Source organism: Thunnus albacares, chromosome 14 (assembly GCF_914725855.1).
Source record: "Thunnus albacares chromosome 14, fThuAlb1.1, whole genome shotgun sequence".
NCBI lineage: Eukaryota > Metazoa > Chordata > Actinopteri > Scombriformes > Scombridae > Thunnus > Thunnus albacares.
This window is the reverse complement of record NC_058119.1, coordinates 30,748,529-30,775,001: the sequence shown is the minus strand read 5'-3', so window position 1 is coordinate 30,775,001 and position 26,473 is coordinate 30,748,529. Positions and strand designations below refer to the sequence as shown.

Here is a 26,473-nt window from a genome sequence, read left to right as displayed (position 1 = left end):
TACATCCCTGTACATGTCTCACTAATACACATCAACCCCTTCCTTATGTTTCTTATGTTCATATTCTGAGAGGGTCTAATAGTGAGTCTATGGACAAACATCCGTCAGAGTCAGGGACAGTTTTAAGTATCTAACAGTGAAAATGTGTTTAGACTCTCTGCTCTTTGGACCAATAGCATCTTACTCACCAATTAACTTCCTGTTCTTTTCTGACTTGCAGTTTTAACCTGATGATCTCCCAAGATAATCTGATCTAATCTGAATTCTGCCCAGCAACAGTCCGTAAGGAGCCGTGTGATTGGCCTGCTGAGCAGTTGCAGGATCTCTACATGAGACATAGAAGCCGGTGTCTGATTACAGTACAGTTCATTAACATCATTAGTGTTTATTTATAGTTTAATCTTTTCCTTCAGATTATTTTCAGTCTCTGCTGGTTTCAGAGTTTTGTAAATCAGAACCAGAAACAAGATTCAACCCAAACTGTACTGTGAGGTTTATGCAGTTTTGTGTGTTTTCTGTAAAAAGTGGAGTTTTACAGAGTGAAATAATCTGATAAACCCTCAGGATGAATTTAACTGCAGCTCTGACTCCTATTCACATTGTAAACACAGAACTAACAATAATTTAAACACTTATTATAACTATATTTTCTATTTCAGCTAATGTGTGTTTTATTTTAACATCAACCAGGTCACAGGTCTGTTTGTTAAGAGGCAGAGTGTCAGCTGATCAACACACACATGACATTATTTATATGCAAAAATGGCCACAACATCTATCTGATGTGTTTATTTGTGAACTTTATGATTTTATTTGATCATTAAATTCTGCACAGACACACTGAAAGAGGAACAGAGAGACAGAACTGAGAAGCACATTAAAGCTACTGCATCATACATTTAAAATATTGATATTAAAATGCAGTTGTTAATTGTTCAAATCTGAGAAAAAGCCGTACAGTCTTTTAGTCATATATCTGAATAGTACAATAAGTAGTACAGGCTTGTCCAGCTGTGTGTGTGTGTGTGTGTGTGTGTACTTGTATTCCTCATGTTGTGGGGACTCGCCTCTTTTTTGCAGACAAGAAGCAAGTCCCCTTAATAAAAATCATAAAACTTTAGGGTGGTTTAAGGTTAAAGGAAGTCTCCAGGTCCAAGATTAGAAGTCACGGCGCCTTGAGGAAATACAAAAATATTTAAGAAATGTGTCAAAATAAGGAAGATCAGCAGGAGACTCATACTATTATTAATACTGGATAAACATACTGCTGCCCTGCTCTGTGGAGGTTATCATGAACCAGTGGATCCTCCAGATGGGGTTCCCAGTGGTCACCATCAACACCCGGACTGGAAGAATCAAACAGAAACACTTCCTGTTGGATCCAGATTCTGTAGTGGGCAGACTTTCACTGTTCAAGTCGGAAAAACTTAATCAATTTTTCATGCAAACCTGCTTCATATATATGTGTTATATTGAGCCTTGTCATGCTAAACTCACCACTCTGCCTTTATGTGCACGTGTGGCTGTACGGATGTGGCTCCAATTATGAGTGGATTGTCCCTGTTACGTGGATTAAGACTGATGAAGCCAAAAGCAGGACTGGCTTGTTAAGACAGAAGGTTGGATTCATTTAAGACACGTTAAGAGCAGCGTAAAGATGATGTGAAAAGATATATATTCTTATATTATACATATTGGATATCTGATGAAAAACTGTACCAAAGTTCAAACCAAACCAACATCTGTGATTCAGGTCCAGTAATTTGAACATCTAGCTGCAGTAAAACCTGCTGAACCTGATTGTATTTGACAGTGAGAAGAAAAAAAATGAGTTTAACTGCATCTGCTGGTTCATTTCTACAGAAATGTCAGTATAATAAGTAGTAAAGGATCAGAAAAATGTTAATAAGTTCTGCCTTAAAAACAAAAAACGGTGAGTAATCGATGTAAGTCTGTGATCAGTAATGGAGAATTCTGGTCATGCAGTAAAGGAACCTAATCCTCTCATAGGCATCCTTGGAGTAACAAGCTCCTCATCTTTGGCCAATAAGTTTGTAAAAAATGGTTGGTTTTTTTTGGAATGGTAATTGCAAAAAAAGTTAATCTTGCGAGTGTGGAAAATGGACTCACGTACACCTCACGCCTAGAGAGATTTATCAATTAAAACAGACGAGGTGTGTTTGATAAGATCTTTTTAGGGTAAGGAATTATGTGTCCAGTGTAAAGCACCTTTATTTACTATGTATATGTGGTTATTGTTATTAATATGGTTGTGCTGTTTGTTTGTTTGTATTATTTGTATCTTTATGCTCCCCCCCAAAAATAATAAAAACACAGTATATTAAAAAAAAAAAAGGTGAACTTGTCCTTTAAACGACTTGGCCGTGGCTCCACCCACCTCAGGCCCCCCGCGGCCCCTCTGCGTCATGGCCGCTATCAGCTGACATTAGCAGAGTTAATCTGTTCCTCTGAGCTGATTAACTCTATTTATCTGCTCAGCTGCTGTTAACAACCTGCACACTTTAAAACACTGTGAAGGTGTGTTCAGACACACAGCGAATGTTTGCTCCTGTTGGAACGTTGGTGTTTATTCGCCCCCCAAACGGCCAAAATACAGTGTGTGTGTGTCTGAGGGAGAGTTTCTGTGTGTTTGTGCTGAACTCTGAACTCATCTGAGACTCTGGTTCTTTCTGTTATTTCCCTCCAGTCTCCTTTTTCCTCTCATCTCTGTACATTTATGAAGCAGATTCACCAAAAGGCTTATGAATAACATGCCAGTTTCTTAAGTCATCACTATGCATTTCTTTTTCGTGAGTCATTTCACACCATTTAGGTCATAAATTCAGTCACCAAAAGCGACCTATGACCTGTCCAGCTTGTGTCATCAAGCACCAAGGCTGCTCCCTCAAACAGGAAAATGCCAAAAAGCTGTTGTGTAGCAGGTTGTAAAACAAATAAACACATGAATCCAGATCTCTGGTTCCCCATCCTTCCTGGAAAAGAAAAAGGATCCAAAAAGGAAAGTTTTATGGCTTCAAGCTATGTGGAGACAAGATAAGGAGGGGAAGCTATGGCACCCGGTGTCTTCACATGTATATATAACTGGTAATGTCTCTCTTTAATAACTTACAAAGTAACATAACTACTCTTCACCAGTTAAGACTGAGTATTAAACTTAACAAAAAATGTGTAGATGTCAACGTAAGCAATGTGTCCGGGCACAAACAACCTTAATTTATTAGAGCAAGGTAACTTGTCAAAGTTCTCAGCTAAGCAAACTACATTAACCCTTTCATGCATGAATTATAATAACCTCACTCAGGATGTTTTTATTCCTCTTTAGGCATGAAAGAAAATATTTGAACTTCATTTTTGTTAAACACGCATTTTTCAAGGAGTTTGTCCAACTTAGTGGACAGATGATTAATCGTCATTTTCTCCCAACATAAAATCAATACTTGGAAATTTTAACAATTGTATTACTCCTTAGTTTTTACTTGACATTACAACATTTTATTTACCTGCAAGGATCTGTTACTATAGAAGGATTGGCAAGATATTCCTGAGCTGTGGAGCATTTCCGGCTGGCAGGCGGCCATCTTGGTTTTGAGAAATTTGTGTTGCATTTACAAAGTCAGTGGCCAGTGGATGGCAGCGTCTGGGACGACACACTAGAGTCCACTGTGTTGGCTGATGTGCAACTATACCATTAAAACCCCATGCATATATAAGAAAACGGCTTTTGAATAGCTGTCCACTGTAGTGACCACTATGCATGAAAGGGTTAATATCTAAAGGCTCTAATGTTTTCTATCCCCCCGAAAAGAGGCGTGGCCATGACGTTTTGCAAAGTACCCATATTTGCCGGTCTGATCTACAGTTACATTTGAGTGACAGATGAAGTGACATCAATATAATGTGACTTTCTCCTCTTTTATAAGGTGATTTTGGCTGATTAGGAGGAGGCAACCTGCTATTTCTGTGATTATTTCTGATAGGTCAGTTAACATAAACAGAGGTATTTTGATAACCTCATCCCCATAATTCTCAATCATACTACCTAACATGCTCTTAATTTACTTTATTGAATGTCTCTGACCGATAAGTAATTCATGGTCAGCAGACTTATTGAGGATAATGATCTTGATGCTCTTTTTATTACTGAAACATGGCTTGATTCAAATCATTTTTTCATTTTATAACTTTCTGCACAATGCAAGGCAGGGAAAACGAGGTGGGGGAGTAGCAGCCGTTTTCTCTGATTCTTTAAACTGTCCTCAGGTCTCACTTTGAGAGAACCAGAAGCTTGAGTATCTTGCTGTCAGTCCTGCTTCTGATAATATACCGACCAGCTAAATACAACTCATGAGTGATTTGCAGAACTGCTATCAAATATGAGTACTCCAAAGTAATTATTTTTTGTGATTTCCACATCCACATTGATGGTTCCACAGGGTACACCACAGTCTGTGTTGATGAGTTATTGTCATTTGACTTGACCCAACATGTTAAGGAGCCAACTCACCATCCAGTATACTTGACCTTGTCATTAACGTGGGTGCTGAGTGCAGTCAGTGATGTTGCACTGTTGGACCATTACTGACCATTACATTCTTCAGTGCACTCTTAGCTGCCGATCGAGCTGTCAAGAAACGGTACTCCTGCAAAACATCACTGCACTCTTTTCAAACTCACTTTCTTAGTGCAAAGTCCACCTTGATGCTTTTGTGATGACCTCGCCGATCGCTTTAATTCTCTGCTGTTAGACGGTATCATGCTGCACCACTAAGATCTGAAAAATCTCTAGCAAATATAAAGGACCCGTAGAGAAATGCTGAGACCATAAAGCAGCTCAAATGAGACTGCCGTAAAGCTAAGAGGACGTGGAGAAAATCAAAACTGCATGTAGACCAGAACATTTTCAAAAACACCATCAGGAACTACAACAGAAGCTTGAAACCGGCCAGAAAAGAATCTTTCTCAACTCTTATCGAACACTGATAAACTATTAGCCCCTCCCCTGCTGTTTCTTCTGATACTTTCTCAATTGCCAAAGACAATGAATTTGCATCATTTTTTAATGACAAAATTCTTAAAATCAGGCACAGAGATCTCACTGATGCTATAAATCGTCTTACGTCCTCTAACAGTCCCCTTGATCCACTTCCAGCATCCTTTTTTAAATGTTTTTTTTTAATTTTATTTAAATTTTTTAACAGATGAAATCCTGTAAATAGTATAATAATAACTATAATAATAATAACTGTTCCCTCCAGACTGGTGTCTTTCTTCATTGCATGAAAACCACTTCTAAAAAAGAACCCTAACCCTAACCTGGACCCAAATCCACTTCGCAACTATAGGCCAATCTCCAAGCTCACCTTCCTGAGTAAGATCATTGAGAAAGTTGTATATCAGCAACTAAACTGCTGTCTTACAGATAATAGTATTTATGATGAATTCCAGTCTGGCTTCTGCACATCTTATAGTACAGAAACTGCTCATCTAAAAGTTGTTAATGACATGAAGATCAATAGTGACTCAGTCCTAATACTCCCAGACCTGAGCTCTGCATTTGACACAGTGGATCATGGGATTCTTCTGGAAAGGCTAAGAAACTGGTTCTCTGGCACGGTTCTCCAGTGATTTGAATCCTACTTGCATAATCGAGATTTCACTGTCACACTTGGGGACTTCCACTCTAACAGACACAAATTAGTGTGTGGGGTCCCACAGGGCTCCATCCTGGGTCCTCTTCTATTCAACCTGTAGTAACTTCCCCTTAGTGACATTATCAGCAAACATAACATCAGCTACCATAATTATGCCAATGACACACAGCTTCTCATCTCACTGTCCACCGGTGACTTCTAACCCATAAACTCTCTAGTCAGCTGCTTGGATGAAATCAACCACTGGATGGCAGCAAATTCCTTCAGCTGAACAGGGAGAAAACTGAGATTTTGGTTGTCGGTGCTAAAGCCCAGAGACAACTGGTCTGCAAGTACCTGGAGTCCAGATCACTAAAAACAAGTAAACAGATTAAAAACCTAGGAGTAATCATGGACGGATCATATCAACAGCATCACCAAGGTTGTCTTTTTCCCACTCAGAAACATTTCCAGTATCAGAGGCTTTCTTTCTCAATCTGACTCAGAGAAACTCATGCATGCATTTGTCATGAGCTGGATTATTCCAACCCCCTGTTTGTTTATGGATCTTCCAAACAAAACAATCCATAGATTACAATTTATCCAAAACTCATGACACGCAACATATCCTTAAAGTGGCATGTTATTTATATGCCATCCCACAAGATCACGTTCTCCCAGAATACACGCAAATATTTCACTCAACTTGAAACATTGTCTTGTTTTGTGCAAGTGCGTATTGGGTCAATTCTCACTTCCTCCGGCAAATTCATGTATTTCTATTCTCTTATTTACTTAATGTTCTGTCTGAAGATACAGCAAGACACTGTAAAAACACTGCACACTAAAAACACTGCACACTGTAAAAACACTGCACACTAAAAACACTGCACACTGTAAAAACACTGCACACTAAAAACACTGCACACTGGAAAAACACTGCACACTAGAAACACTGCACACTAAAAACACTGCACACTGTAAAAACAATGCACACTGTAAAAACACTGCACACTGTAAAAACAATGCACACTGTAAAAACACTGCACACTAAAACACTGCATACTGGAAAAACACTACACACTGTAAAAACACTGCACACTGTAAAAACACTGCACACTAGAAACACTGCACACTGTAAAAACAATGCACACTGTAAAAACACTGCACACTAAAAACACTGCACACTGTAAAAACAATGCACACTGTAAAAACACTGCACACTGTAAAAACAATGCACACTGTAAAAACACTGCACACTAAAACACTACACACTGTAAAAACACTGCACACTGTAAAAACACTGCACACTGTAAAAACAATGCACACTGTAAAAACACTGCACACTGTAAAAACACTGCACACTGGAAAAACACTGCACACTAAAAACACTGCACACCGTAAAAACAACGCACACTAAAACACTGCACACTGTAAAAACAATGCACAATGTAAAAACACTGCACACTGTAAAAACACTGCACAATAAAACACTGCACACTAAAAACACTACACACTAAAAACACTGCACACTAAAACACTGCACACTAAAACACTACACATTAAAAACACTGCACACTGTAAAAACACTGCACACAGTAAAAACAATGTACACTAAAACACTGCACACTAAAACACTGTACACTAAAACACTACACATTAAAAACACTGCACACTAAAACACTGCACACTAAAACACTACACATTAAAAACACTGCACACTAAAACACTACACATTAAAAACACTGCACTCTAAAACACTGCACACTGTAAAAACACTGCACACTAAAACACTACACACCAAAACACTGCACCCTAAAAACGCTGCACACTACAAATGCTGCACTGCAAGACACTGTAAAAACACTGTAAGAAACTGAAAAATACTTTAAGACACTAACAATGTAAAACATTGTAAAAAACTAAACTGTAACGCACCATAACACACTGTAAATTACTATAAGATACTGTAAGATGGTTTCCCTGTTGCCTTAAAAATATAAGTTTACTGAACTAAATTTGAATCTAATTTTGTTGAAGGTCCTCTCAGAACGTCTCTCTGAATGAAATGAATGAATGAAGGATGAAAAAATATTCAGTTTGTTGCACAAAAAAAAGTTTGACAAATTGCTCACATTATGACTCAAAATGTTTCCTCCAAACAAAGACGGTAGCTGGGAAGGACATGTGTCTGTCTGTACAACATTGAATGAATTAAAAAGTTATTATTTTCTATATTGTACAGTGTGCACCTGTATACCTGCATATACGTTATCTCTGTATATACCTCTACACTATATATGCCTGTGTATACACCTGTATATACTTGTGTTTTACATGTCGGCACAGATGTGATGCTGAGAGTCTTCAGCTCACGTATTGTAACAACACATAATGTATAACAGTGATGTAAAAGATCAGTCAGACAGTTTGGTGTCAGTCACAATCTCTTTATAGATTTTATCACACACAGTGGAGCGACTACAAGCTCCAACCAACCCACAACAACTGGCTGAAAACATCACAACTCTCCATGTTACAAAGAAAGAAAAAAACAAATTACAAATATTACAACCTGTCACTGAAAACTGATTTTCTCTTTAAACTCACCCTTTAATCACTATACAGCTGAACTCTGTAAAACTGTCTGAACACAGACCAGATCCACACACACACTCTCTGATGGAACGCTAAATATTAATTTACAGTTTGAAGAAGATGAAATTTTATCATCAAAGCGTGTGTGTTGGTTTGGCTGCAACTTTGGAGTAAAAAAAAACGTTCTTGTTTCAGTCTGGACGAGCATCGCTCTGACAGGGAACCAGACGGCTGCTGTGGTCTCAGTCTGCCAGGCTCAGTCCCCCCCCAACCAGCTCTACCAATCACGTGCTTCTGTTTACAGATGTTAGCTTTGGTCCATCAACTAAAGAAATAAGAACCTCATAAGACACAAACAAACTGTGTGAAAGTATTAAGAAAGAATTAAAGTCATAATTTGACAAAAAAAAAACAAAGTATTCAAATTAAAAAGACATGTCCAAACAAAATTAAAGAAGCTGCATGATGGAAGAGCTCAGTGCTGCCACTGCGGGTCAGGAGTGGTACTGCTGCATCTTTTTTATTTTACAGCCACTGATGTTCAGCTGTCTGTTTCCGTGTCAGCCCACCGTGTCAGAGGTCTGATGGCGACAGAAAGACCGGAGACCGACTGATACGAATGTCAACATTTGGAAGTTAAAAACAGGAATAATGATGATATATTCACTGACATGTTTTGCAAGACTCCCTCAAATTAAGATATATATTTTTGGTATAATCTGCTGCTGTGATTGTTGCTCGCAGCGCTCTCTGCTGGACAAACTGCGTCACTGATACAGTTTCTAAATGATCAACGATCGGTTGTATCAGTCGGGCTCTGGCGTTGACTCTTTCTGGCCGTCTGACAGGAAGCGTTAATGATGTGGGGGAGGGTGGGGAGAGGGGCAGAGTTTAATTGAACATTTTAATATAATTTGAATCCCAACCCAGATGTTTTATATACAGCAGGTTTCTGTTCCTCCCTGTTTAAAAATAAACTCTGTTCAACATATTTACACAGTGGAAAACATCAACGTTCACAGTAAGTTTGAATGACTTGTTCACTTTTGAACGAGTGTGTGTGTGTGTGTGTGTGTGTGTGTGTAATTAGCATTTTAACACACGTATGATGGCGTATGTACAGAACATGGTGAAGACCCCTCCTGCCTCACTCCTTGTTGTGTAGGTAAGAGACGGTGGCAGCGGCAGGGAGGAGGAGGAGGAGGAGCGGGGGGAGACCCCAGTCCTTTATGGTGGGCGGGGCTCTCAGGTGGCCTCCTGCCCCTCCCCGCCCTCCTCCACCTGGTTGGCCTTCCCCAGCGTCTTCATCTTGGAGAGCAGCTCGGCGAACGTCTCCTTCACGCCTTTCTCCAGCAGCCAGCCCTCGCTCTCACACTCCGGGTTTTCTGGGTCGGACATCGTCTCCAGAGCTGTGCTGAGGTACTTTAACCCCGCCATGTCCACCGACTGAAACACACACAAAAACACACACACACACACACACACACACACACACACACACACACAGGGTTAGTATATGTGTCGTATTATATTTCATATATCATCATGGATGGATTAGTTTAACAGTTTTGTTTAAAGGGACGTTTCAGTTCGGATGTCCTGACGGTGTGTTTTTGCTCCTGAGCCTTAAATATTTTCAATATTAAACCTGTTTTCTCTACATAACACAACTACAACAGCTTGATAGCAGATTAGTTCTGCTGATGAGCGATGTCCTTGTATTTTAAATTCGATCTCTCCATTTTTTCCTTCAACTGCATTTCATCAGCTCAGTTTGAAAATTGTTTTGCTAATCGGACAGATGCGAACATGTCAGCGAAGGTTCTCAGTCATCCAGGTCACGGTTATCCAAGCAGGGTTGAATCAGGGCGACTGGATTTGATTATAGATACTTGAACAAAGTCCAACCAGGTCTACAACCGAGTCCAGTTGCCCCTAGATTCAACCCTCCTCAGATAGCACCATGACAACATAACAAAAATAAAATCATCAGGAGAGCAAGACCCCATAAAAGCTCATCAGATGTGCTGTTATAACGTCAGCTGCTCTTCTCTTTCAGACGCCAGATTTGTTTACATTTAGTCAAATAGGCTCCATTAAAGTTGGATCACTGTGATACTGCAGAAAACTTTAAAATGTGATGATTCTCAGGCAGGTTCTGCAGCCTCTTTCTCTGGTTTCTAAGTGGATTTATGGAGGTTTATTGGTGATGGACATCAGAGATAATGATATCTTCAGGAAGTTTAAGTCACACTGAATGACATCAATATGTGTTTGATGTCTGTGTGTTCAGATTTGAGTTATGACTTCATGCAGTATCTTTGCCTTAAACTCTCTCCCCGTGGGGAAACTTTGTCCTGCTGAACGTCCATGATCCTTTCATTTCCACATTATTAAAATGCCTTCCAGAACCATGAGTGATTTTCATCCTGACTGAATGGAGCTTTGGTATAGATGAGCTGTTTTAAGTCTACTTACAGAAATAACTTTTAAATTGTCCCCCCATCTCTGATTTTGGGGAGCCAGCAGCCAATCACAGCGCTCTCAGACACCAGTAGAGGAGCTACAGGTTCCAGGTTCAGTAACAAACATGCAGAGCTCAGAGTGATTGAGTTCAGGATGTTGTTTTTAAATCCAGCGCTTGTCGTCACGCTTCAGGTCAAACTTGTTGTTTTGACCCAGATACTGAATCTCTTTTCACTCTCAGGAACTGTCCCTCATCCTCGATCTTCCCAGAATGCAACCTGTTGCCGCTGCAGGAAGATTAACCCCCCCCAGAATAGTTCCTGATCCTTTAGTGAGCCTGACCACCGATCGGCAGCTTAACACGCTGCCACCTCAGCCACTGATCACCAGCGATCACCAGCGATCACCAGCGAGTCCTGAATCACAGCAGCACGAGTCTCCCGTCGACGTCACAGATCAAAATCATGTATCTCATAAAACCAGAAGACAAACTACTGACTTCTCTTTAAACCATCTCAACACACAAGAAACTGAAATTCAACCAGGTTTGTGTGTAAAACATCTAATTCACATAAAGATTTAAAATATATATTTTAAATCGGTTAGTGACCTGCGCTGCAAAAACTGGTAAATATATATCTGCAAATTATATAAATGAAATTAGAAACTATTTAAAAAACTACTTTTTTCCATGTGGAGTCTGGTGTATGCCATGTCAAGAGTTGAATTTAGTTTTTGTCCATCAGCTCTCCTCCTGCAGAGCTAACGCTAATCACTTGCTAATCAATTACACTATTAACCTGGTGCATTTCAGGTCGCTTCAGTTAATTGACTGCAGGTGTTCTACGATTATCTTCCTTTAAATCACAAGATTAAGAACAGAACTTATCCTGCGCTCACCTCGAGAAGAAAGTCCTCCGAGGTTTTCAAATTTGAACTTGTTCACTTTGAACTAGAGCGTGACCGATATGTTGGTCGGCTGATATTATTGGCCGATATTGGCCTAACCCAGATATATCAGGATCGGCATATATGTTATCCGATACGATTTTTTCATGTTTTAAAGTTATATAGGCAGCATTTTATTTGTAGTTATTTATAGTTATTAAATTCCCAGTGAAGTTTTGACATTAAAGGGACATATCAATATTGGAAGTTTTCACTCCCTGATATCAGTCGGACTCTACTCTGAACAAACAAGTTCAGACCAGCAGCAGGTGAGTCACAGATCTGGTTTTCACCTTAGTCAGCCAATACATATATGTCTAACAAAAAACTGTTTTTTATATAAAATTCTCTGCCTGTTCCTTTGTGAAAGTCCCGCCCCCTGGCCATCCTGTCCAATGCTCATCTTTTCTCTCTACACATGATCAGCTGGTATGACTACGGAGGTAAAGTTTACATCATCAACCAGCTGGTAGCAGGAAAGAACAGTATTTGAGTTGAACACAGATGAAGACACAAACTCCTTCAGAGAAGAAGAAGAAGGAAAGAACCCGGAGACGAGTTTGAGCGCATTGAAACCCTTGTTTGTCCATCACAGGTGGTTTCAGGTTTCAGACAGCTGTCGCAACGATCGATGCTACTGCTGATTATGTGGGTCTTTGTCTTTTCTGTCAGAAGATCCAACAAAACTGCACTGACTCATCAAACTAAACTCAATGGTTTGATGTTCTGTTGGATTCCGATTGGCTGAAGCCTCTAACTCTTACCTCCAGGAGGATGGTGGCGATGATGAGTGCTCCGATGCTGTTCATCATGCTGCTGTAGTAGGAGAAGAGGGCCTCGCGGCAGCCCCGGGTCCAGATGTTGAGCTCCTCGGTACGGTGGTCGTAGTCGTAGTGGGCGGAGTTATTGGTCAGGTGATGCTGGATGCAGGGCCGAGGGGAGCCGGGGTTACAGCAGCTGAACGGGACGCTGTCCATCAGGAACTTCTGCTCCACGTTACTGAGGACACGACTGCAGGACAAAGACAAGGAAGTGAGAGGTCAGACACACTGCCTGGCTGAGTCCATCCACTAAAATGCAGCTTTTACAGATATAAAGAAAATGTAGTGAATGTTTGTTTCCATCCACTCCTGTTGTGTGAACATTAGGAGGTAAACAGCAGGTGGCGCCAATTCTCCAGTCGGTGCCATTAAACCGTTGCAGAGGAAGAGACACAACAAGACGACGTCATTAAAAGAGCGACAGTCAAAGTTCAAACGATGGAAAACATGATGGAAATATGACATTTCTATTTATTTCATATATTGATGTGAGGAAGGTTACAGTCTCCTCATCATCGCTCCACACATTTAAGTCACATGATTCATGCCGTTACGGCATGATTTCAGGGCTGCAACTCACAATTATTTTACTTATTATTTAATCTGATGATTATTTTCTCTGTATCAAATGATAAAAATAGTGAAAAACTGCATTAATAATTTCTCATTTTTGTATCATTAACTGTCCAAAACCTTAAGCTATGCAGTTTACTGTCATATGACAAAGAAAAAACGGAAAATCGTCACATTTGAGAAACTTTATAAGATTTCCACTTATGTTTTTAATGTGCAAATTGAGTGCAAATGTGCATAAAAACAGGAGGATTGAAACACACTTGTAGATGATGAAGACCTTCACGTTGGATCATGAATCCAGGGATTGATCACCTCCATTAAAACACAGATCTAACAGATTCTTTCAGGTTTTTATCTGAATATTTTTGTCCCACAAGAATGTGACGGAAACTTTTATTGGTATTATTGGTGTACTGTCTCATAACTGTGTATAAACCATGTCTCTTTTGTGGAAACATGTTTTATCCCCACAGAGGAGGTTCAATGTACCGAAACAGCTCTTCTGGTGCCTTTTTAGACCTGACTGCTGCCTTTGACACCGTGGATCATAGGATCCTTTTATCACATCTTGAACAGTGCGAAGGCATCAAAGGTCATATCTGACAGAGGTGAATATTCCTCAACTGCAGTCCCACTTACTTGTGGGGTTCCTCAAGGCTCCATTTTGGGCCCCATCGTCTTTTCATTGTATTAGCCGCCCTTGGAGTCAATTTTTAAGAAAGATAATATTCTTTTTTATTCTTCTCCTTTTCATTGTTTGCTGATGATATACAAATATATCTGCCTATAAAAACAAAAAGTAAAGATTCAATGCAGCCTTTACTGAACTGCTTAGATATCAGAACTTGTATGGATTTAAACTTTCTCAATCTTAATGAAGATAAGACTGAGATCATTATGTTTGGATGACTCTGATGGTGCTCTTGGCCCTTTAGCTTCTTACAATCAATCTTTTTGTTAAGAATCTAGATGTGACAGTACCTTCAAATTTGATAAACAGATTAGTTCAGTTGTCTAAACTAGCTTTTTTCAGTTAAGACTTTTAGCTAAGGTAAAGCTGCTTTTATTACCTCTCGGTTAGACTATTGTAATTCTTTGTATGTGGGTGTATAACAGTTGTCTCTTTGACATCTGCAGTTGTCTTCTAACTGGAAAAACAAAGCGTGATCACATAACACCAGTATTGGCCTCTCTCCACTGGCTTCAGGATAGATTTTTTAGATTTTATTGCTTGTTTTTAAAGGTTTTCAATGGACTGGCGCCACTTCATCTAGCAGAACTCTTGCATCATCATACTCCAGTTAGGGCACCGAGTTCGACCAACCAGATGCTCTTGGATGTTCTGAGATCCGGGCACAAAAATAGAGACGACCAGGTCTTTGCAGTGGCTGCCCCTAATCTCTGGAACAGCTTACCTATTCATATAAGAACTACTCAGACCCTAGAAACCTTTAAGTCGCTGCTGAAGACCCACCTCTTCTCACTGGTATTCAGTCTGAGTTGAGCTTCATCTTCTACTGTGCTGCAATAATGTTATTATTATTATTGTTTTCTTTTATTCTTATTTGTTATTTACTTTTATATTTATGTATATGCACCTGCTCAGCACTTTGGTCAACTGTGGCTGTTTTAAATGTGCTATACAAAGCTAGGGTAAGGGTTACACCATTTTGGACTCTCCAGCTCTCAGTCCCCTCAAAGGTCAGATCTGCTATTTGCTCAACAGGGTTCTCCAGTAAGAGGAATGTATTTATTTCTCTGAATGTATCACAAATCAGTCTGAAATGCCTCTATTTCAATATGCATCTGTGATTGAGCCCCGTGGAGCTGATCTCATTAGGTTAACGGTGTTGTACGTCTTTACACTGCTGTCCTGTCTGTAAAACAATACTGCTGTTGGTTTTTATAAAGCATTGAATGGTTCAAAATACATTTCTGATCTGCTGCTACATTGTGAAGCATCCAAACAGGTGTTCTGAGACAGGTCTGGGTTTTTTTTGCATCAGAGTCAGTTTTTATGCTCCACATATCTGAACAAAAACTTTTTTTTTTAAACTTTTTTTTAAATCAAATTTGAGACTTTAGAAATTACAGTGCGAAATATAAATAAAAAGATATCTGTTTTAGCTTATTTTTATTTTCTACTTTATTAAATGTGTCTTTTTATAACGTCCTGTGTTTCCTTTACATTTTGTCTTGATGCCTTTTATGTTTTACGTAAAGCACTTTGAATTGCCTCATTGTTGAAAGGTGCTCTAAACGTATTAACTCGTTGCACTAATGTGATTACTTTTTTCGGTAACAGCAGTGTGAGTGACGACGATGTTGACTTGACTTGTTTGCCGTCTTCAGTGTGACAGAGGGTTGATATCAGTTTGGTCTCTTTAAGGTGGCTTTCTGTCTGTCGATGGTCAGTAAATACCTCCAGACTGTAGGCTGGCTGCTTGTTAAAAACCACGTCTCCTTTTCTTCTTCTACACCAGTTTAACACAGATGATGAAACGCGTGACTGTGGAGGCTTTTACATTAATTAAAGGAACCTTTGAGTAAAACAAAGGATAACATAATGAATTACTGTTGCTGTTTGTTAAACTAGTAAAGTAATGTGATTACTTTTTTGATGAGTGCTGCGCAGCACAGACTCTAGATTCTTTAAACTTAAAAATGCCTAAAAACACCTAAAAGCCTTTCTATTCATGAAGGCTTTTTGGTCTTAATTCTTATTATTTTCTTTATGTTGTGTGTTGTATGTTATTAATCCTGTAGCACTTTGAGATTCACTACAAATGAAATTGCGGTACAAATTACAGGTATTATTATTAAGGGAGCAATATGTGAGAATATGAAACTCCTTCTCATTAATGACACCGGTGGCTGTTAAGTGAACTGCATCCTGATGCTCGTGCGCATCCTCGCACTCTGTCAATGTGAGCAAGCAACAGTGCTAACATGTTGCTTAGATTTTAATGATGTCATGATGTCATAATGTTTACTAATTGGACAGGTTACTAATGCTTGTGTTGACCGAGGGCTTTAACCACAGCAGCTTTTAAAACTACAAAATCAGTTCATTTTAAAGGACCAGTGTGTAGGATTTAGTGCAACCCTTCCCCTCGCCCATCCCCTTCCAAGTATGTAGGAGAACCTACAGTGGCAGCAAAATGTAAAAGGCCCTCTATAGAGCCAGTGTGTTGTTTGTCCATTCTGGGCTACTGTAGAAACATGGCGGTGCAACATGGCGAGCTCTGTGGAAGAGGACCCGCTCCCTCTGTAGATATGAAGGGTCATTCTAAGGTTACAAAAACACAACGATTCTTATTTTCAGGTGATTATACACTAATTAAAACAAACTTATGAATATTATATTCCATTTCTGCCAAGTCCGTTTACACACTGGTCCTTTAATCGAATTGTAATTTTTAAAATCAGGTTGAATAAATTCATGTGCATCTTTTGCATCAAGTTCAACTTTGGTGAATTTTGACACATCGATTCTCTGTGTCGACCAATAAATAGCATCTTGACAATAGAACTGTTGACTGACTGGCGTTGCCAGGTTGACAGCTTGCTAGCGTTAGCGGTTAGCTTTCCAGATAGCTCTGTAAGTAATCACCATGTCACCAAGACTGAGAACACACAGGTGTCGCTTGTGCCCCCTGCAGGCTGCGGAGTTAATTACAGACACAATATCCTGTTGATTTATCTGCTCTCAGAGTCTCATTAGTTGTGGAGTTAAACATGTAAAGTTTGTCCTGAGGATGGCGCTACAGGAAACATCATCACATCATTAAAATCTAACAGATTCACTCTCTGGAGAGCAGGAGTGAGATCTGGACTTTTCATCTGACCAATAGATGATGAGATATTAAAGTGACATCATCATCTTTAGTAAAGCAAAAAAAAAACAAAAAACATAATCTTTTTTTTTGTGAGCCCTGGTAGCCTTCTTGTTAAGACACATGCCATATAACTACAACGTAAAATACACTTTGTGATGTCACTGGTTTGTTCTGTGAGGGGGAGGAGCCTGAGAGTGCGATGGGCGGGGCCTGTGGTTGACAGCAGGTTCAAATTGGATCATGGAAAATAATAATCTGAGAGAGAGAGAAAGAGAAATCTCTCTTAAGTGCATTAAGACAGAAACACGGCATGCAATCATGGACATACAACATGTCAGCTGCTGATGAGTTATGACTTACATCACTTTTGACACTTTTTGGTGATTCTTGGTGATCATATCTGTCTGTTCACCTGTTAAGTGTTTGTAATGATCAGATATCGTCTCGGTCAGACTTTCACCTCTCTGATCAGGGAATCAGTTGTTGGGTTTAGTTTAACCTTGTCATGTTAGCAGATGTGTAAGCTGCAGCGGGTCGGAAATCAGATCCTGACAGATTATGGACTTAGGAGGAGAAGCCAGTTCATCGACCTCCTGCACGGTAACTTTCACCTCCTTAATTCCCTTAATTATCAGTCATCCTTCACTGACCCCTTTTAAAAAGACACAACTCTCCCCTCTGAGTGCCGAAAAGTTTTAGTGTGAATCACTTGAAAAATGCACCTGAAGAAGAAGAAATGAGTCTGGAATCTTAAAGATCAGGCTTTTCTCTTCCCTGAAAAGTCATTAGGAAGCTTAGAGGAGATCTGTGCTGGTACTCTCCATGACCTCTTGAGACATAAATGTGCCCGAATTCAGAGAAACAACAGTGAGGATCAGATGATATTTATTAAAATGTTTGGTCAGTTTGTGTTTAGCTCCGACAGACTGAACTAATCATTCTAACAGACTGATGCATGCAGACGGTGGATGTAGTGATTTGGTGGCTTCAGGCAAACACTGTCTTGCTTTATTTTTCTCCCTTTCTCTAACTGGGAATATTGGTATTGGCAGTGGTGGAACAAGTACACAAAACTGTTTTCTTATGTTAAAACTACAAGTGAAAAGTGAAAGTGACAGAGAGGTGTTATCTGCACAATTTACTTAAATCTGTTCCAGGTGGAGCTTTTAATTCTGATGCAGATATCTGTCAGGTAAATGAAGTTGCATTGCTTTTTAAGTGCTTTGGGATCCTTTTGTAAGTTATTTCAGTGGTACAGTGAGTTACAACAGTAACATAATTCAATATTTTTTACATCTAAACATCACAATAAATCTGTAGCTGTTTGGGAACCTTTTCGTTGGGGGCAGTTGTCTATCTTGCCTGAAGGTAAAGTCAGTGCGTACTCACTCTTTAACCTCGTCGTTGCTCATGTCCAGGTAGCGGTTGCTGATCCACTGGACCTCGAACCAGTCCCTGTAGTTGTTGTTCCCGCAGCAGCGAAACTCAATCTGCGTCATGTCCAGAGTCCTCTTCATGAAGCAGCGTCCCGGCGTGTCCGTGTCTTTGTAGAACTTGATGCTGTTCTTCAGGCCCTCGGCCAGCGTCAGGTACATGGCGAACTGCATGAGGAAGCAGAGCAGCGCCGTCAGCAGCAGCAGCCCGTTGAAGCCGCAGCACATCAGCAGGTACGGCTTCAGCATCGGCTTCCACTTGGCGAACTTGATCGGGTCCAGAGAGTCGTGGCACACCTTACCGCCAAAGGCGTTGGCCCCGCAGGCCAAGATGCCCATCAAGATCAGCAGATTGGGCACTAAATGGCTCTCGTTGTTGTCCATCATCTCACTTCTCTTCCGGAGCTCGATCTTGAAGAAGATGCCGAGGCTGAAGATGAGGATCCCCACCATGACCGAGAACCAGTAAAGCATCCATAGACCCTGAGCCAGCTTCACCCGCTTCGGCAGGTCAAACTTCACCGTCATGAACGGCATTTTTCACCTCTGGCTGTGATCACAACGCTAAAGTCAAATCAACAAACACCGGACTTCAGATATCGACAACAAAACAGTTTCCTTTGTTTAGCAATTTGAGAATCCGACAGAGTTTCAGACTTTTAATCCGTTCCAGAAGGAGGCAGCTGAACGTGACTCGGACAGAACTCCTAGTTTCAGACCCATAATGCCGAGCTGCAGATCAGGACAGTCCATACCTGCTGGGGGGCAGAGGGGTCTGCCATCAAATCACAACCAAATATTAACATAAAACCATCAGATGAGCACAGCGGTCCGGCTGCACTGGTATTTTTCCTGTAAAAGGAAGCAGCGAGGTGTGAATGTGAGCGAACGAGCTCAACACGTCATCCTAAACCCTCAGATCAGCTCTGATCCCATTAACAGCAGATCAGCTGCTGCCTCTAATCCACAGATTTACTACTAATTGGTTTGATGTTAAGCAGCAGCTTCCTCCTCGAAGTTATAGCTCACAGGACATCTCTGCTACTGGATTTGACAGAAGCTCACCTGTCTCACTTCACTGCAGTTGTGCCTCATTGACAGAAGAAGAGAACTGATGGATTGATGATAGAAAAGAGAAAACAGAAACTTCCTGTAAAGAGCCAACGGCCACACTTGTGTGACATATTTACTGGTAACTGCCACAGTGTTGGTGGATGTTTATCAGAGCTCACTGGGACACTTCACGTCACTCATGCAAATATAAATACTGAGCTCAGATGATTTGTAAGATCAACCGCAGACCAACAGACATTCAGGAGCTGAGAGAAGAAATATAAAGCAATCAAATAGAGTCAGACATGTACGGTTTCAGTCTGATAAACATTCTTTAACCCTCCTGTTGTCTTCGGGTCAAATTTGACCCGTTTCTCAAATGTTTTTATATCAGAAATATGGATGTCTTTCATCTAATTGCCTGAAAATCACATGGATGGTTCCATACCACACACTTTGCAAGTAAAAGTAATGATCACTACTTTCATTGAATTTTGGGTGTTTTATTAAAATTTGTAGCATCTGTGGACTGCATGGTCCATGGTTGCACGGTCGACGGGAAGACAACAGGAGGGTTAAGAATGGGACATATTTCTTTTACATCTTTGATAATTGATATGTTTAATATTAATCTTGACAGTATCAGGGATGTGATATTAGTCTTATCAGTCCCATCAAGAGGAGAAGAGTTTGGACTGGTTCTGTATGTGGTAAATAACTTAGTGTTTAATATTCACATGAAATCCAACTTTCATAAACTTTGATAACTTCTTGTCTGTCAGTTATTGCTGGTTCTAAAACCAGCCTACAGGTGCACTACCACCAACAACTGGACTGGTGTTGTGCAATATACTGCGGTGCATTGTGGGATACACTTGGCTCTGAATATGAAGTGTGCGGCAGAGGTGGGCTAAAGGTTAGAGCTTGTGACCAGAGAGTCATCGGTTCAATACCCGGCAGGATAAATCTGAGTGACCACTGAGGTGCCCTTGAGCAAGCACCTCTAACCCCCCCCAACCCCCCTCCAGTAGAGCTGCTCAGTGGCAGCTGGTCAGACTGTGGTTGTACTGGGAAGCTTCCAGGTGTGAATGAATTGTCTTAAGTGTGTAAATGTGGAAAAAGAGAAGCTTCCTCCCTGATATATCCCAGACACGGCACACACCTGCTGTCTACCTGGTGGTGGTGTTACCATGGCAACAGACACACAGTGCTACACTCATTACACTTTTTTTTTTAATAATATATAAATTTAATAACTTTATTTGTATAGCACCTTTCATACAAAATGCAGCTCAAAGTGCTTCACATTAAAAAGATAATAATAATAAAAAATAGATAATAATAATAAAATAGATAAATAAATAAATAATTGAGAACATTAACAGGAAGAATAAAAGGAGGCAAAATGAGAGGAGACACAGCTAAAAATCTGAAGTAAAAGACGTGATCATTCATGAATAAGAGTACAAATGTCTAAAATGGATTCAAATGTTTCAGTATATGATATGCTGTAAAAGTCTTTAAGTGTCGTTTAAAGCGTCTCTAATGAGGCGTTCCACAGTTTGGGAGCATAATTGAAAAAAGCTGCATCTCCAGTTTTCTTTTGGGTTTAGTTTATGGATGTCAAGCGGTCCTGCAGAGGAAGATCTGAGGACTCGTGCGGAAGCATCAGTCAGGTATCAGGGAGGCTGTGATGTAGCTGGACTCGGATCCACTGAGAGCTTTATAACAGAGCCGGTGTTGACTCACCCAGACTGGAGCGATGTGTTCTCTCTTCTTTGTTTTTGTTAACAGTCGGGCTGTTTTGAATAAGCTGTCGACCTTTTTTGGGAAGATCCATAACAAGTGCAACAGTTTAATCTACTTGAAATAAAAGCATGAATTAGTTTTTCAGCATCTTGCTGAGTTAGAAACAGTTGAACCAGAGAAATACCTCTGAGCTTAAAGATGCTGTTTGTTTGTTTGTTTGTTGACTTGAAGCTCAAGTCAGAATCTAAATGACTCGGCTTGTTACCTCTGGTTTGATTAAGGGGGACATTAAAATCTAATCAGTAAAAAATGGGGACGATTTAAATATTATACAATAACAAAAAACATATTTACAGTTATTAACTATGTGATGAGTTCTGAGATGTTTAGCGTCTTCAGACAAACTAATGACAAAAACTCCTTTTTAAGTTTTTATTGGTTTTGTTATTCTTATACAATATTGTACATATACTCATTTATACAAGAATTCACATATTCACAAGTCAGATGTGATAAATGATGCAGCGGTGAGGAGGCAACATGCTGTGAAGAGGACCAGGTTAACCCTCAGAGGAAAATGCAAAAACATCTCCAACATAATAAAGGAATTTTCTTTCCTACTCTGAAAAACCTGACTTTATTTTAAACAAGTTAAAAAACAAACAAACAAATCAGCTTGTTTCACTGGTTTTTACAGAAAAGAATCTTTGAAAGAATATAACAGAAATCAAGAGACACTGGTTGAGTTTTTCACTTGTTTAAAAGAAAAATCAGATTTTTTTTTTTTTTTTTTAGAACAAATCAATAAATAAAGTCAAAAGGTGGAGATTTCTGCAGTCCGTTCTCATCAGGATGTTTCCCTTCAGCTCTCACAGCAACAAACTCAAAGCCTTAAAAAAAAAAAAATCTAACATTCAACTCTTTTAAACAGGAAGTGACATCACACAGCTCTTCTCCAAAATAAGCAAAACACATGAAGCACACCGCGGGACCCAAAAAAATCTCTTTAAATAAAATGTTAAAACAACAAAAAGTACAAAACTGAAATCAGCCTTTCATTCCTAATCAATAAGTAGCTCTGATATGTGGTTTGATATGTTGTAAAACCGATCAATACGCCGACCCTCGACTGATGCTAATAAGACACAAAGATTATAGGATTATTATTAATATTCCTCTTTATTAAAATTTAGGGTGCGAGACGGGAGGCGTCCACTTCTTCCACAACTGTTTTCATTTCCCATGATGCTTCAGTGTATATATATATATATATATATATATATAAATATATATATATATAACATGAGACTCTGGGAATCTGTCGTCATGGAAACTCTTAAAAAAACAACTGAACATCAGGAGATTCATTTCGGGTTCAGAACCAAAAGCTGCTACAAGAGAAGATGAAAGACTTCAGAGTCTGATGGGTTCTGTTCTTACCGTCCGTCCTGAGATCAGTTTAGTCCTTCATGTCCTCACATTTATAATTCAAAATACTAAACTGTGCTCTCAAAGTATATCGTTTATCACCTCTTCCTCTCATGTGGAGAACAGATTTATGACCTGGAGTTACTGAGTTACAGAGCCGTGAAGTGAGAGGAGCTTAATTCTCCGTGTTACTGAAACAGGAAGTCTCCTGGATGATGTAACCATCATATATGTTTAGTATTTACACTTTAAGTCTCTTAAGAATCAGGTTTTTATCTATTAGTTTGGTGGACGTCTATTAATACTACAATACCCATGATCCTCTGCTGCTGTTGCTATGGACCATGGTTGCTGATTCCATCGTAAATTAGATCCAGAATTTAAAAATGAATTAATTTAACTTGCAGGTTATAAAATCAGTTTTTTTTCTCCAACATATAATATATAGCTACAGCGACAGAACCTGAAGCTCTGTGATTGGACGTTTGTTCCTGAAATGCACCATGGGAGTTGAAGTTGACTTCTCTCCTTCAGTTTTTATGTCCACATGCTTGTAGCTTTGACTTTTTTTTTCTTTTTTTTTTTTTTTTTAATTAAAGAACTAGATATTTTCTACCACGACTGTTCATGTTGTGAAAAGAGTTTCATGTCATCAACACTGACTGACGCCGCAGGCTCCTCCCACTTCACACCTGTATGGAAACACAACGACACACCAGTTTCCACTGGTTCACCGTCACGCAGAGAGAGAGCGACCTCGATCTGAGAATGAAGTTTAAATGTGAAAGATAACGAGTGTGTCGTGTTTAACAGGTCAAACCTGATCTTAAACTGCTTTCAATAACCTGTCAATCACCTGTGAGTGACAGCAGCAGGTGGGCGGGGCTTCACTTTGGTTCATTTTGCAGTTACAGCAGAAAGATTCCCACAAAGTCAGAACGCCTCAGTAAACAGAAAACTCTTAAATTTAAAAAAAAGTTTCTAAATCTCACATCAGCGTTTCCTGTCTGTGAGACGTTCAGTTTTACTGCCTCTCCCTGATTGGTGGAGTGACACATGGAGAAGGTCAAAGGTCAGAAGCCTCCCGGAGACAGAAACCAAAAAGCCAAATTCCTGAAAAAATCCCTGAAAGCTGATCTGAGCTCAGCGCTGGGCTGCAGGAAGCTGATTGGTTGAGAGGAAGGGTTTTTTATTAAGAAAGGGCGGGGCAAACGCTGAGAACCAAACATTCGCCTGTTTTCTGAGTGAGGGGGGGGGGCAGAGCCGAGATGAATATCACAGGTGCTGCCAGTCGATGGCGACCAGCGTCTGATTGGCCTCCTGAGCGTGACCGATGACCTCAGCGATGCCGTGCTGACGCCATAGACGCTCGATCTTCCTGTAACGGTCCGCGCACAGGTGGAGGGGGTTCCCCCGTCTGCAAACACAACAAACAAACAAACAAACAAATAAACAAAACAACAGATGAGTCCCCGCAACATAAACATGACATCACAGAGCGCAGACTCGGTTTGATGTCGGGTTAAAAACACCTACTTGAGGCCCTGATCCGTCTCTCCGTAGTCATCCAGGTACGGAGGAGGATAGAAACAGCCCTTCGTTTTACCTGCGACGAACAACACCTGACTCTCTCTGACCCTGCGTGCACACACACACACACACACACACACACAGACAGTTGTCATTAGTTCTGCAGGTATTTGATCTCCTTGCTTTTCATCTAGCAGCAGCATCATCATCAGTAGTAGCGACAGGTGTGTACCTGAGGAAGAGGCCGAGGCCGGCTCCGCAGGTGAAGGTGTGGGCGGTGCAGGCTCCTACGTCCTCTCCGTCCACCTCCGTCTGGCAGCAGTAACTCTGAGAACACAACATGGAGCCGCAGACCAGACACAGAGTGGGAGCACGAGACTTATCACCTCCTGACCGGGGACACCTGCACAGGTAACACACAACACACTCAGGTACAGGTGCACATGTGTACAGGTGTGTGTGTGTGTGTGTGCGTGCGTGTGTACTGACGTGAAGCTGGACGCCTGGTTGATCAGGACGCTGTAATCTTCGGGCAGGTCGATCAGTCGATTCGACTCTCTGGGGAACCTGACGATGACTCCGGCCCCCTGCAGAGTCTGTCTGACACCTGGATGACTACACCACCTGCAGGACACGACACACACACACACACACACACACACACACACACACACATACAGGCACACACTCTGTTTTCTCTGCATGTATGTTTAACTGTAGAAGTGCAGCTCTGCTCTCATTACTGTGGTTTTGGAGGGTTTTTGTGTCTTTTGTGTCTTTTGTGTGTGTGTGTGTGTGTGTTACCTGTATATGAGTGGCTCCAGCAGTGTGTGTTGGCTCTGGTAGAGCTGCAGCAGGTTGGAGGGCAGGCCGAGGTAGCTGCACAGCGCCTCCCACTGACCAGGACCTGCAACTACACACACACACACACACACACACACACACGCACGCACGCACGCACACACACACGCACGCACACACGCACGCACGCACGCACGCACACACACACACACACACACGTACACACACACACACGCACGCACACACACACACACACACACACAGTTTATATAAAATTCAACTGAAATCACATGTCCATACGAAAAAGGAAAACATAAATCAAATTGTGTAGTAATGTTTATTATTAAAATAATGTAGAATATTATTATTTATTATTATTAAAATATCTTATTTAAATGAACATTTTGTTCTTTTTTCATTTACAAGTCAGAGTTCTTCAAGATGTTTGTTTGTTCGACACTTTTTTTAGTTTCAGTTAATTCACATTTTCAAATCATATATTTGGGCTTCAGGCATCAATTAATGTTCAGATTATTATATATAACAAATGTAAATGTCCATCATAGTTTCACCACAGAGTCCAAGATGTTTTACAAAGACATAAAAGCAGCAATTCCTCATCAAGGAGAAGCTGCACACACTGAACTATTGGTATTTTCTTAACTATTGTTGCTTGATAAACGACAGGATATTGATCTATATATAACCATTATTATATATAATTATGGCAGTATATAGTTTGATAGATAAGGCTACAACAGTAAAAAGAGCTTTATTTTTTTTTTTTCTTTTTAAATTGATATTGAATTCTAGCATCTTTATTAGCTGAATATCAACTAGAAATAAATATAAAATGATCTGAACGCCTCCCCGTTCATCATTAACAGCCTGAAACACAGTTATCTCAACTCTTCTCAGCCCTGAGTTTTGTCTGCAGGTTTGACTTTCAGGCTGCGTACGACAACGACAACCTTCACCGACAAGAGAAACTCTGAGAACCTGTGCTAGCGTGTGTTAGCTTTAGCATGTTGTGTGTGTGTGTGTGAATGTGTTGCGTTGTGTGTTATTACCCAGCAGGTCAGCAGGCGGCGCTGTAGAGTTCAAGTAGTGGAAGAAGAGAGCGGCGGCTCTGAGGAACGGCAGGATGCCGACTTTCACACAACGCCACAGCTGCCACCCAGAGTTCACCTCAGGTAATGCACTGATCAATACACACAGAACTGATCATCAGGAAGACTCACAACACCAATCATTTTATTCGTCTATTGATTCATCATCTTTAAATTAAATGATGAATCGCTAAAAAAATAACAATAAATAATATATATATAAATAAAACAACAGCCAAGTGCTGTCTGCAGCTGTGATGAGACAGATCAACATCTGTCTGAACACCTGGGAGTGTTTGGTGTTTGCTCACCTGCCCAGGTGTTTCCTCAGCGTGTCGTACAGCTGACAGGTGAATTCCTCCTCCTCTGATCCTCCACTGTCCTGATCCATAAACACCTCCTCTGCAGACAGACAGGTGAGAAACAATCTTCACTGATCCCTGCTGAAACACCTACAGAGTGAACGTGTGT

At 40.4% G+C, this 26,473-nt stretch overlaps 2 protein-coding genes across 6 annotated transcripts in view; both read right to left on the bottom strand.

Annotated features, from left to right (window-relative positions):
* Positions 1-2,610: 2,610 nt before the first annotated feature.
* Positions 2,611-19,495, bottom strand: prph2b (peripherin 2b (retinal degeneration, slow)). Of its 2 annotated transcripts, XR_006407042.1 has the most exons (4): positions 18,289-19,495; positions 12,428-12,674; positions 9,302-9,695; positions 2,611-2,628 (listed from the first exon to the last, which is right to left on the bottom strand). XR_006407042.1 is itself a non-coding variant. In XM_044372231.1 (3 exons), the coding sequence occupies exons 1-3, from the start codon at positions 18,867-18,869 to the stop codon at positions 9,495-9,497; spliced, it is 1,029 nt and encodes a 342-aa protein (XP_044228166.1). In that variant the 5' UTR covers positions 18,870-19,495; the 3' UTR covers positions 8,086-9,494. The 2 variants fall into 2 exon arrangements, 1 of the variants encoding a protein (XP_044228166.1); XM_044372231.1 differs by lacking the exon at positions 2,611-2,628 and having other exon boundaries at positions 8,086-9,695.
* A 3,609-nt stretch (positions 19,496-23,104) lies between these two features.
* The window catches only part of ubr2 (ubiquitin protein ligase E3 component n-recognin 2), a 32,274-nt gene continuing 28,905 nt past the window's right edge, over positions 23,105-26,473 (bottom strand). For all 4 annotated transcript variants that reach the window (XM_044372126.1, XM_044372127.1, XM_044372125.1 and 1 more), the window contains 7 exons: positions 26,314-26,404; positions 25,964-26,094; positions 24,897-25,005; positions 24,582-24,716; positions 24,325-24,495; positions 24,099-24,200; positions 23,105-23,979 (listed from right to left, as the gene is read on the bottom strand). In XM_044372126.1, the coding sequence (XP_044228061.1) occupies positions 23,838-23,979; positions 24,099-24,200; positions 24,325-24,495; positions 24,582-24,716; positions 24,897-25,005; positions 25,964-26,094; positions 26,314-26,404 (881 nt within the window). In that variant the 3' untranslated portion in view covers positions 23,105-23,837. The remainder of the gene's footprint in view (positions 23,980-24,098; positions 24,201-24,324; positions 24,496-24,581; positions 24,717-24,896; positions 25,006-25,963; positions 26,095-26,313; positions 26,405-26,473) is intronic.

Excerpts from the sequence above, each read along its gene's own strand:
- prph2b (XM_044372231.1), bottom strand. The coding sequence starts at position 18,869 with ATGCCGTTCATGACGGTGAAGTTTGACCTGCCGAAGCGGGTGAAGCTG. Across the intron at positions 12,675-18,288 it reads AGCAACGACGAGGTTAAAGA|TCGTGTCCTCAGTAACGTGG; the intron begins GTGAGTACGCAC and ends TTTGTCCTGCAG. Across the intron at positions 9,696-12,427 it reads TCGCCACCATCCTCCTGGAG|TCGGTGGACATGGCGGGGTT; the intron begins GTAAGAGTTAGA and ends TGTGTGTTTCAG.